Source organism: Rattus rattus, chromosome 3 (assembly GCF_011064425.1).
Source record: "Rattus rattus isolate New Zealand chromosome 3, Rrattus_CSIRO_v1, whole genome shotgun sequence".
Lineage (NCBI taxonomy): Eukaryota > Metazoa > Chordata > Mammalia > Rodentia > Muridae > Rattus > Rattus rattus.
Window position 1 is genome coordinate 18305739 of NC_046156.1, and position 11795 is coordinate 18317533.

The 11795-nt window shown below is 41.8% G+C and overlaps 1 protein-coding gene across 1 annotated transcript; it reads right to left on the reverse strand.

The window, feature by feature from the left end:
• Nucleotides 1–210: 210 nt before the first annotated feature.
• Nucleotides 211–11325, reverse strand: LOC116896198 (guanylate-binding protein 5-like). Its single transcript, XM_032897245.1, has 10 exons — nucleotides 11034–11325; nucleotides 10384–10511; nucleotides 8656–8765; nucleotides 7851–8044; nucleotides 7272–7514; nucleotides 5883–6163; nucleotides 4597–4809; nucleotides 3729–3831; nucleotides 3430–3611; nucleotides 211–1598 (listed from the first exon to the last, which is right to left on the reverse strand). Exons 1-10 carry the CDS (start codon nucleotides 11221–11223, stop codon nucleotides 1482–1484), a joined length of 1761 nt encoding a protein of 586 aa, XP_032753136.1. The 5' UTR covers nucleotides 11224–11325; the 3' UTR covers nucleotides 211–1481.
• Nucleotides 11326–11795: the final 470 nt, after the last annotated feature.

Consider the following 11795-nt stretch of genomic DNA (forward strand, 5'->3'; position numbering starts at 1 on the left):
AGATAGATAGATAGATAGATAGATAGATAGATAGATAGATAGATGTGATCTCTAATCTCTAATGCTATCATCCAGAAGTAATCACTATTATTTTGTTGAATGTTCTTACACACTATGTTCCCTGCTTATTGTGAGCTCTATCTGGACTGTAACATCAGGAAACTAATTTAACTTGATTTCTATTCCAAGTGAAACAGTAACGATTCAAGCTCCAAAGTAAATATTTATTTAAAATAAGAAAATAAATGTTAGTCAACGTAGTTATAAATGTTAAAAAATGCTACATTTTACCTCAGTTCTCATTTTTTCTTGCTTCTGCTCCAGTGCTTCTGTCCTATTACATGTGAATTTCAGTAGAAGCAAGAATTTTAGTATATGAAATTGAGACATAGAGGAGAATCAATTTAGTGAATTTTACATTTTTATTCCATTTTACTGAGCAACAGAATGAGACTAACATAAGCAGGCATCTCTCTCTCTCTCTCTCTCTCTCTCTCTCTCTCTCTCTCTCTCTCTCTCTCTCTCTCTCGTCTTCTGCATGGCTACAGGCAAGAGCTATTTCCAGCTGAACAACGATACTGAGCGGATGCTTGCCAGATACATCTCAATGGAAAAGGGAAATGCACGTTCCAAGTACAAAGCTATCAATCTTAATTATGTTAGGCACAATGTACAGCACATAATTAAAAGAATCTTGAGACACAGAAAAAATCAAGCACAGTTTTTTATTTTATTTTATTTTCAAGAAATAAAGCAAATAGACCCAGGAACAGAGCCAGGCTTAGAATGGTCACAAACTGTTTAAAAACTTTAAATTTTAAATCATCAAAATGATTTAAATATCAGTATAATGACTGTGGTTAAGAATCTGATTGAAAGTGAGCAATATGGGCAAGCATAGACTTGAAGGAAGAAAAATGGATGCAGATGGGGCCAGATGGTGATTTTGTGTATCAAAAGCAAAGCCTTAGTGGAAGACTTTCTTTATCATTAATCACATAACCAAAGATAGAAGGTGGATGCAGCAGAAAAGACAATCCGGAGAAACAAATTTTCCTCCAAGTGTGAGTGACATGATCCTTAGCCACGTGACAAGGTTGACTATATTGTGTTTGGGCTCGCAACGAAGAAAAGGAAAGGAATATCATGCAGATGGTCAGCTGATTGTACTGAGGAACCAGCCCCTCTGTCCACGGAGCAGTGGCCCGCACCCAGTTGAGAAAAACAAATTTTTTCTGATTTCTCATTGGTAACCCTTCTTCCTGTGTCCACCAGTAAAGGGGATACCATGTCAATTGCAGATATTGGCCAAGTTCTATTTGATTAACACCCCCTGAGTAACTATCTCCAGACAAATATGGCAGTCAGTCAGGGGGCGCTGGGGCTTCTTAACTATTGGTTGTCTGAAGTCCTTCGGTCTCTTGTTCCTCTGTGTCTTCAATGAGAAGCAATAAGAAAGGGAGGACCCAGGTTTTGGTGTATTAGATTATAATACACGGGTCAGGTTCGTGGTGGCTTATTACCTCCACCTTTTGGAGCTGCTGTTGAAGTGCTCTGAGTTGAGCTTCCTTCTCTGCCTTGATCCTTTCCATCTCTTCCTAAGAAACAATAAAAGAGAAACAGTAGAGCTTAGCAAAAACCACTAAGATCAAACTCTGTTCTCATTCCTAACCCATTAACTTTCCCATACTTATGCCAACCCCTGGAACAACCCCTGCGAAGCTCTCCTCCCTCAGCACGTGTCGCCTACGATGTTCTATCACGTTTCATCCTTTTTCTCTACTTTCAGACATCACATGTTTCAACTTCTGAGCTGCTAGTGTCTTTAGAATTCCATCCCAACACAGCCTTCTTCCTTAGACCGAGAAATCTCCTTGGTGATCTCAGTCACATATTCACTTCAGTTCTCGCCCACACATGGAAGAGTGACCGACATTTTTCTACAGGAAGTGTCTGTACACAGAGCACTGAGGTGACACCCTGACACCCAGAGTGTCAAGTGCAGCCCTTTGAGTCTTGATGAAGAGTAGGGTGTGGTCGCCACACTTGGATCTGCAGAAGTGATTGTCTACTCTGCCTTCCAGGAGAGCACTGGGATGTTAGCATAGCTCTGAAGAAAGCTACCACCTGTAGACGAACTCACAAGTCAGGGGATGGATAGGGACAGTTTTATAAGAGTGATAGCTAGGAATTTCACAGCAACTCTGCAGAAGCAGCAATGCTGAGAAATCCCATCTACAAGCCTGTGTGGTGCCTGCATTTGGATTATTTTTCTGGGAAGTCACAGAATTCACCTGAGTTCTAGGGACACAATAGTTATGCTTCTTGGCAATTGGATCAGCGAATGCATACAAAGGGTTTTGCACCTGATAAACCATACTGCTTCCTAAATGTGGTAGGACTAAATCAACAAACTGCAAGGTAAAGACCATGGGAAACAACAATGGGTAAGACAAGACAGGAATGAAGAGAGAGACCGTGAACCTTATGTAAAAAGCAAAACAACAACAAGAACAATGACAATGATAACCCACCATGATAAAGACACATGATTGTCCAGAGCAGAGGTAGTTAATGTGATTAAGAAATGCCTTCATTCTTATTTAATAATTGATGGTGTACGCTCTACCAAACATCACTTCAAATCCAAGTATCAGAGCATGTGTTATAATAATCTTGTAAAGCACATGTTGGTGCTGCCTCTACACTGCACGTGTTGTGCCAGGAAACATTCCTGAACCCCAAAAGACCACCAGGAAGGCAATTCCGGAGCAATCGCATTCTGGTCTCTTTACTCAAGCTGGAGTTTGGGCTTCCTGCCAATCCAGACACAGAGCAGGAAGGTGAAGTCATGAGCCTAGTTTTAAGCAAGCATTTACAAGGCAAGTAGCGGGTATATAGCCTAATATACATCCGATTGGGAGGCCATTATGGCCTTTAACATAATGGGTTGGTGCTGGGAACCAAACCATAAACTTCTGCTTTTTTTTTTTTTTTTTTTTCCTGATTGGTGGTTGTTAGGAAGCGAAGTGCCAGGGGCAGGCTTGTGACCTTGGGGTGCAGATTCATTGGTGAATAGCCTGGAAGCTGGTGTTAGATGCAGGTTTTGTTGGAGGGTGGGGTAGTCTGGAAGCCGGTGCTGGGTGTTAGTTTGTTAGTTAACTTGAGTTCAACCTTAGATCAGGTTCTCTAAGGTGGAGTCTGAACCTCAAAGATTTGGTCTCTCACAAACAGAGGGGACAACTTGTATAAACATGTTTGGTAAAAGGTGGTGCCTGGGGTTGACACCCCACAGTCTGGCTTCAGGGTTCCTGCCCTGAGCTATCACGTGATCCTGTCTCTCCCTGTGAGCCTTAAGACTGTCACCTTGACAGATGGGAGAGAGATGAGTAACTGAGTAACATCTGAGAGGAAATGGTTCACAAGTACCTGGACCCTCTGCTCCTGCTTCCTCTGTTGCTCTCTCCGGAAGTTTGCCCTCTCAATCTCTATTTGCCTCAGCTGCTCTTGATGCCTTCTCTCCTGCTCTACTCTCCTTTGCTCTTCCTGGACGCGAAGAGCCTCCAACCTCTGTGCTTCAGCCCGGGCAGCCTCCGCTCTTGCTTGTTCCTCTGAGGAGAAAGGAAAACAAGTCTCTAGGATGAGTACAATGCTCTCTGCTTGCAAATGCAGGCTGTGCTCGTGTTAACCTTCCTGTCCATCGTGCATGGCCTCCGTTTCTTGCTCACCTTTCTTCTGCTTCTCCTTGGCTGTGAGATCCTGGTCTGTTTGTAGAATTGTAGCGCTCACTGGTTCCTTGGCTTTCAGATATTTCTGCAGAACTTCCTCAGCCTGGAAACCCCAAAACATACCGTCAGAATTAGGAAATGCTAATTTGCAACCTGGGGAATATCTTTATTTCTTCTCTCTCACCGTCTCTCCTTCCTGGGGGATGCTCAGCCAGTACATGATGGGACTGTCCATCAATCCTCATGTACAAGGATGGTGCCGGCCTGGCCATTCACAGCACCCAGGAGTGCTACTGGGACCAGTGATATAAACACGAAAATTTCGGTGTTTTAAAAAACTAACATGGGCGCTGAAGCAGATATGCTTGTGTCCTCTGAGATATACATCTCTAAGGGCAAGCTAGACTTGGGATATGTCAGACAGTCTTTTGTTTTTCTTTTGTTTTGTTTTGTTAGCAGGTAGGGGAGCTGCTTAAAAACAAAGCCAACGATCAGGAAAACAAAGCATCAACATCAAGTAGAGGTTGTTGGAAAAATGAATAAAAACAAGAAAAATGAATTATGTCATTTGAACTCTGGGATGCATCTACACATGGACCAATTGGCTTCTCAGTTTCCTTAAAGTGGCTTCACTAACTGAGATTCTGCCTTGTGCAATCCTTATTAATCCCTTTGATGCTCACGAACATCGATGGCTACAATAGAAGTCTCATGCTCACAGTGATGGGTTGCTCTTATCTACAGCTGTTGCTGAAGCACAAGCTCTTTGCCGTAACATCTGGACCAAGCACATGTTCAGGCAACAGAAGAGAAACTCACAGGCAGGGACAGAGCACATCACTTCAAATGTACGGGGGATGGAGGATACCTGTGTTCCCTTCCCCGGCTGCTGGCGGTACTGTGCCTTCAACTGTTCCATCCTCTGAAGGAAGAGACTGTGTCCTCCTGGTTTAGCGTAGACCCCCCGTGCCACTTCTTGTTCCAGAGGCTGAAAAGTACTCTGAAGTAGGGTTGAGCAGAGGGCTGCAGAAGCATCCTCGTTCTTCCTACAAATCTCATCCTGCTTTGCACTTAGTAGGCTCTTTAGATGGACAAAAACAGAAAACAAACAAAAACGCATGGAGATATTAGACACATTTCAGAATTTCTGAGAATTGGTTTGTTTTTTTGTTTTTTTCAAAAGTATCTTCATTTTATTTTCTTAGAAACTTAGAGAATCTATATAAGACGGCATGCTTATCAAAGCTGGAAAAGTAAAGATAATAATCCGTGAAAAGTTATGTTGATTTGGCATTAGAAGTTTCTTCATTTTAAAACAGCAGATTAATTATGTTGCTTTATGAAGGAAACATGAGAAAAAACTTGTATGAGCAAGATACCCTGTCAAATTCTTCTTAATTCCTTCATAGCTTGCCACTTTCCAATTAGGCAGAGAGGTTCGCTCATGTTTTTCACCATAACCTCCTCTCACCCTCTTTCCTTCATCCACAGAAACCATTCGCAGTGCCAAGAAGTCACCCTCTGTGTGTGTGAGTGTGTGTGTGTGTGTGTGTGTGTGTGTGTGTGTGTGTGTGTGTCCCACTGAATTTAGTTGAGGTTACTTGAAACTTTTATCAAGAGATTTTTCCTACCTTAGATGTGATTTTATGACTGCAGAACTTTAACTGACACCATAATTTTAAATGCAATCAACTAAATAACCTTTTTTTCAGTTTTTCTATCTCACAGTGAGTGAGAAATTGAATCACTGTCTGCACCTGCTTATTCTATTAATCCTACATTCATTATATCTTAGTAGATGTGAAGGCAATTCTATCTACTTGATCAATAAAACATAAATGCTTTCTTAATGAAGATCTTTAGTGAAGTAAAATAAATTTCACTTTTTTCATGAGGAGAACATAGTACAGGTGAGGGGAGGGAGGTGTGTGTGTGTGTGTGTGTGTGTATGTGTGTGTGTGTGTGTGTGTGTGTGTGTGTGTGTGTATGAATGTCAAGATCCTTAATAAACTCAGAGCAAGGCCACATAAGTGACTGTCGTCTCTTTTCAGTCTAGTGTTAACTGATTGTTTTAATTCTCTATTGTACGTCTTGCAGAAGTATTCTTGACCTCTCTAATCATGATGTCTAGAAACAAATACGGAAAATAATGACCTCCAATTCTTTCTGGAAACATTGGTCATCATCCTTGAAAGAACGCTTCCTGAAGATTTCTATGGCTTCTTTCTCACAGGTCTTGTGCAGGTCCAGCAGCAGCTGGAGGGTCTCTGTGGGCAGCTGCACCTTCTGACTCATCTGTTGGTCATAGTGAGCAATGGCCTTTTGCACTGCTGCTGTGTTCTCTCTCCGGGTCAAGGTTACCACCATGTTCTCCATGGAAGGAAGAGCCCCACTGTTGATAGCATCCACATAGGTCTGCACCAGGCTTTCCAGACCTTCAGAAAAGGGAAAGATGTTTACATCACATACAGGAATCTAGGGTCTATATGGAGTCATTCTGACAATGTTATGTATTGCCTAAAGTCTTTCAGTATTTGGGACAATCTTCAAATGGCCCAGAGGGCTTCTCTGAAGAACTATGTCATTAAGAAGACAGGTTGCTTTTTCTTTGAGGAAAAACATACATAAACAACAACAAAAACATAATCTAGTCTTTGTTGAAAGAAGAACAAAATGGACTTCTCAAGACCTATGTGATGGTCTGCATTTTATCCTCCTCCATAAAGAAATAAGATGACCATATAAAAGTTGTACATACTAATTTAACTAAAATGCTTTAGGATAAAAGTTGTACATAATAATTTAATTAAAATGCTTTACGTCTTTGCTTCTTTAAGTTTCCTTTCCCTTTTCTTTCTCTCAGTTTTCTATTTCATTCACAGTTTTCCCTGTTTGTTTTATTTTGTCACAATTAAGGTGGTATGAGTTAATCTCTTCCGTAAGTATGATTCAGTGATCTAGATCTTATTCTTCATCAGAACTGCCTTGTTTTCCTTGACAGCTTCTGCGTGAAGGTAACACAGATTCCTTTCATGTTATCATAAGCGTTTGCCAAGTTCTAAATGATGGGGTTCTTAAAATGAACTGCATTAAGAAGTTTGTGTAGACATCTTTCAAGATCCTAAACAATATGGGGTTCTCTTCAACATCTATACCAAGCAAATTCTATTTCTACGGGGAGCATGTGTTTATTTATCTTACCTTATTTTATCTTATCTTGTGCATATCAAATACTAAGCCACGCAATAAAAATCCAAACCGTTGTGTAAATATGGCCAACCCACATGAGTTAATGTGTTTCAAGAGTAAAAGCTTCTCTAATTTGACATCTTTGCTTTTATTCAATTTGATTTAATTCTGGGGTTTTACTAACTTAATAATGTTAGAGGTGTGCTTAGTATCTGCTATAACTTTGTCAACACAGTACATTGGATTTCCATCATGGCGAATACTGACCCATTTGTCAATTCATCAACAAATAATCTCTATGTGTCTGTTATTCTTTATGATGAGCTGGAATAAGATCTTCTAAAAAGTACTCACGAGGTCCATTGACGTGGATGCCTCCTGGAAGAGTCTTGGTCTTAGAATGGGTGAAGATGTGAGAACAGAATTCTGAAAGGTTCTGCACAAAATCAGGGTTCAGCTCATCACTGTTGAGTGTTTGAAGCTGAGAAAGTTTACTTCCGAGAGCAGGAGAGTCAAAAACAAAGCATTTCTTTACTGGGAAGAACTTCTGTATGCACAGCCGAGGTAGATTGAATGTTTGGGTCCTTTCATCACTACCTGGAGAAGGAAATACAGGGTTTATGTGGAATATAATTTATATCCACTTTAATCTATGTACTTTAAATAAATGTCCTTACCCATGGTATTGCATAAAGATTAAAAGCTTACTAGTGAAGAAAACAAAAACAGGAGAGAAACTTGTTCGATAATGGAGGACTAATGGAATTTAATATTGAACCTATTGGTTCGTTCTCAATTAAATTCTTAATAACTATCGTTGTTATTTTGTAGAAGTGTTGAGAGGGTAAATATGGAAAATGATATACTTAGCTGCATTATAAAAAATATTCCTAGGAACATTTCTTCCTTTTCCCCAAACTGAAGCTCCGTTACCTTGCTTCAGCATCAGCGACCTCTCCAGATATTCATCTGATGTGATGGCTTGCCCATTGACTTCCAGGCCCAGGAAGAAATCTCTCAGAGTCCACACCAAGTCTGGGAAGAAGCTCATGTCATCAGGTTCTTTGGTTTCATTGGGATCAGAGGCGTTTCTTGTCCGGAGCAGATCTGTCAGTTCTGTGACATTGCTGAGAGCAGTTGAGGAAAGCTGGCAGAAGCAAGTCTGCATCTAAGGCTTCCTTAGGCCTCTTCTACAGTAACCGAGTCAACAGGACTCAGTGACATGCATGGGCTTTGTTCTTTGTTTCTACCACAAATAGTGTTTTAACATGTGTGTGAGCGTGCATGCGTGCATGCGTGTGTGTGTGTGTGTGTGTGTGTGTGTGTGTGTGTGTGTGTGTGTGCACTTCTGTGTGTGCAGATATATATCTCTGTTAAAGCTAGACACGAGTATTGGGTATCTTAAAGTTCTCTCCACCTTGTCTTTTGCTGAATGTGGAACTATCTGATTGGTTATATCTAATAAGCCCTGGGAATCCTCCTGTCTGTCCACACCCACATTCAGCCTTGGGGTTTTAGGGACAGACTGCCATGCCTTGCTTTTTGTGTGGATGCTATGGATTCAAACTCATGCCCTCATTTTCCTGTCCTCATTTCCATTTTGGCACACGGAAATTTCACTGACTGAGCCATCTCCTTAGCTCCGGTGATTTGCTTGTTATTAGTCTACAAGGGCTCACAGGTGCACAGGTGACATGTTTTCTTCAGCACGGTGCTGTCCTGGACCACAAAAGGATACTGCAGTAGGTCGATAGCCCCCTGGTCAATTTTGCTCATGGTGTTGTATACGAAGGTGCTACTGAGGAGGATCGCCAGTGCGAAGATCTTAATATCATTCTTTTCATCAACCTAGGAATGAGGTCAAATTCAAAGCCTGTCTCAGGGCATTCTTGGGTGAGTATCACTAAATATAAAACGTTGATATGCAAACGTTAAACAAAACAAACAAAAATACTTGCAGGTATACATTTCGTATGCTTTTCTCACCAGTTATTTTATATTGATCTATTCATTGCAAACTCACTAGCCTTTCTTGCAAAGATTCTTAGGTAGTGGATACCTAAGTGTTTATATTTATATTTAATACTTAAATACTTAAAACTAAAGTTTTACAGAGGCAAAACAACTTATATGCATGCCATATATATATGTGTGTGTGTATGTATATATATATAAAACACACACACATGCACACACACACACACACACACACACACACACACACACACACACCCCACAATCAGGTTGCTCACTCCAGAGACAATGCTGTGGGATGTGGGATGAGTTTATAACTATTTTTCCCATCTTGCAGATGAGTAACTCAAGTTCAAAGTATGGCTTGTCATCTTTGACTCTTAACAAATCAAAAAAACTAAAAAGAAAAAGGAGCAAACAAAAGCCCTTTCACAATAGACATTCAAGAGAATGATCTAGCTGTGTCCCAGAACCAGTTCACACCAGTTCATAAAAGACACATCTCCCCCAAATCCAGGGAGGATTCTGCATTGGAAGTCTGACGTCAGTGGTGACAGGAACATTTAGGAAAAAGTCAAGTGCTGCAGACTGAAGTGCTGTATTTGTGGTGAGGGGTGTACACAACGAGAGGATGCCTGTGTGTTCACTGTTCACACAGTGAGTCAGAAAAGACAAACAGAAAAACATTTGGGGAGACTTTCTCCTTTTGACCAAATCATGGAGTTATTGGTAATATGAGCATGATTTAGGCAACTTGATCTAAGTAGTCACCAACTATCAGCCCATACTCTCTGCAGGGCTGGGTTTGTAACAGTGACTTTAATCCCACTATGTTTAAGTACCTTGGGAGTACCTAGTACCCCCAGTGCTCATTCTGCCTTGTGAAGGTATTTTTTCACTTCTTGCATCTAAGCTCTGACTATGTAAAAGTGGGGAGAAAAGTACAGTGTGGGCATTTAGTCTAGGCTCCACCCCACCATTACCTGGCAACACCCAGGTATGTGTGATTGGCTATAAAAGGGTCTGCTTGCCCCCTCCTCTCTCTCTTGCTCTCTTGCTCCCTGCTCCTTCCCCTCTCTCTCCAGGTGCTCAGGGCCAGCCTCTACTCTTCTCTGTCTCTTTGTCTCTCTGTCTCTTTGTCTCTCTGTCTCTCTCTGTTTCTCTCTGTCTCTGTCTCTCTGCCTCCACTACCCTCTCAATTCTCCTCCCTATGTCCTGAATAAACTCTATTCTATACTATACCATCATAGGTGGTAGTTGGCCCCTCGGAGGGTGGGGGGAAGGGACACCTCAGCTTAGGCTCGCAAATGTACCCCTTCCCTCACACCTCGACACACCTCCACCAAACATATCCCTTCTTTATTTCTATTCAACACAACATGTGGAGGTCAAATACCAATTCAACTAGTGGTGAGAAGAGAAATCCCTGCTCCTAGAGTATTTAAAGCCAGGAGGAGATGAATCCCATCCAAACGGAACCCACTCTCCTTACCTTCTCCACATCTCCCAGGCCCTCAGTGTCCAACAGAACCAAAGTGTGGTCTGGCTTTTGGGGGTGGGGCACACACCACATCCAGATGCCCTTGGTGTGAGACTGCACAGTGGAGCCCACGGAAAAGCCTGAAAAACAAAACGGGCAGAGGTGACAGAAGAGGGATCTGGAATCCGTGTATTCCCTTGAGAGTTCAAGCTAAGGTGTAAGGGAGAGAAGATGACAGCAAGACAGTGCCATGGCCACGGTGGTGGGACGGATGCAGAGGAATGGGCAAATAATACTATGGACTAAAAGTTGGGATCTGACAGTTTGTTTGTTTTTAATCATTTCATGCTTCCAAAAATGTAGTACTTTGAATTTATTCTGTTGAATTTATTTGACTGATGTCTTACTTTTTATAAAGAGAACATGTTTTGCCTTTTTTCCCCAGAAACATATTGAGGAATAAACACATGCTAAGTCACAGTTATATATAGAGAGAGCTTCTCTTTATCTACCCGAGTGTGCAAACAGCAGCTGTGCTACAAACACAAGTCTTCAGTGTCCAGCAGGGTCCCCAGTTTTCTCTCCTCAGACCCTGGGCTGGATGCACACAGTGTGGGTAGGTGGCTAGAGAGGACTCCGCAAGCATTGTCCGGGACACTCACCTTTCTCCTTCCCAGCCAGCTTGTTCATCAGGTAGGATTTGCCTGTGCGGTAGAGGCCGACAATGGCCACCACCACCACCGGCTGTGTGATGGCTGACAGGATCTCCAGGGCTTCCTGGTTAGTCACTAGGTGTTCATCTGTGTTCCCAATGAGGCATATGGGTTCTGGCATGTGAATCTCTGGGACCATGTCTGCGATGTTACTTGTCCTCCTCGGAGTCAGAAGTGGAATGACCTGGAATTTCTAGTGTTTAAGGAAAGACATTTTACCCACTGATCCCTAGAACAAATGACCCATTAGGAATGCCAGAGTTTCTGGGAAATTGAAAAATAAGAAATAGCAAAATACAATAATTCCCTGCACAGGTAGATAATAGCATACCTCACAGCCTCTTAAGTACTTGGTACACACAGGAAACTTATATCCTGGGCCTCTCTATTGACAGTTTGTGTCTAGCTCATTCCACTGGCTTCTGGCTTGCCCATGTTCCTTGGTTTACACCTGCTGATGTCCCTGGAGTAACTAGCTGTCACTGTGTGACCAAACTGTACTGCATTACTGCCCCCAAGCAGCAATGCCAACACATATCATTTTTTTTTAATTACACATTTTACTTTTTGAAGCTGTACTTTTTTTTTTTTTAGAAAAGAAAACATCTTTCACACAGTTGCGGATGCCCTTTATCAGCCCCAAATTTCAAAGTGCGATCATTTTTGAAACAGGCAAAGTGATTAAAAAGACAGCATCACGTCTACCCTGAC

Excerpts from the sequence above, each read along its gene's own strand:
- LOC116896198 (XM_032897245.1), bottom strand. The coding sequence starts at position 11,223 with ATGGTCCCAGAGATTCACATGCCAGAACCCATATGCCTCATTGGGAAC. Across the intron at positions 7,515-7,850 it reads GTCGCTGATGCTGAAGCAAG|GTAGTGATGAAAGGACCCAA; the intron begins GTAACGGAGCTT and ends TTCCTTCTCCAG. Across the intron at positions 6,164-7,271 it reads CATCCACGTCAATGGACCTC|GTCTGGAAAGCCTGGTGCAG; the intron begins GTGAGTACTTTT and ends CCTTTTCTGAAG.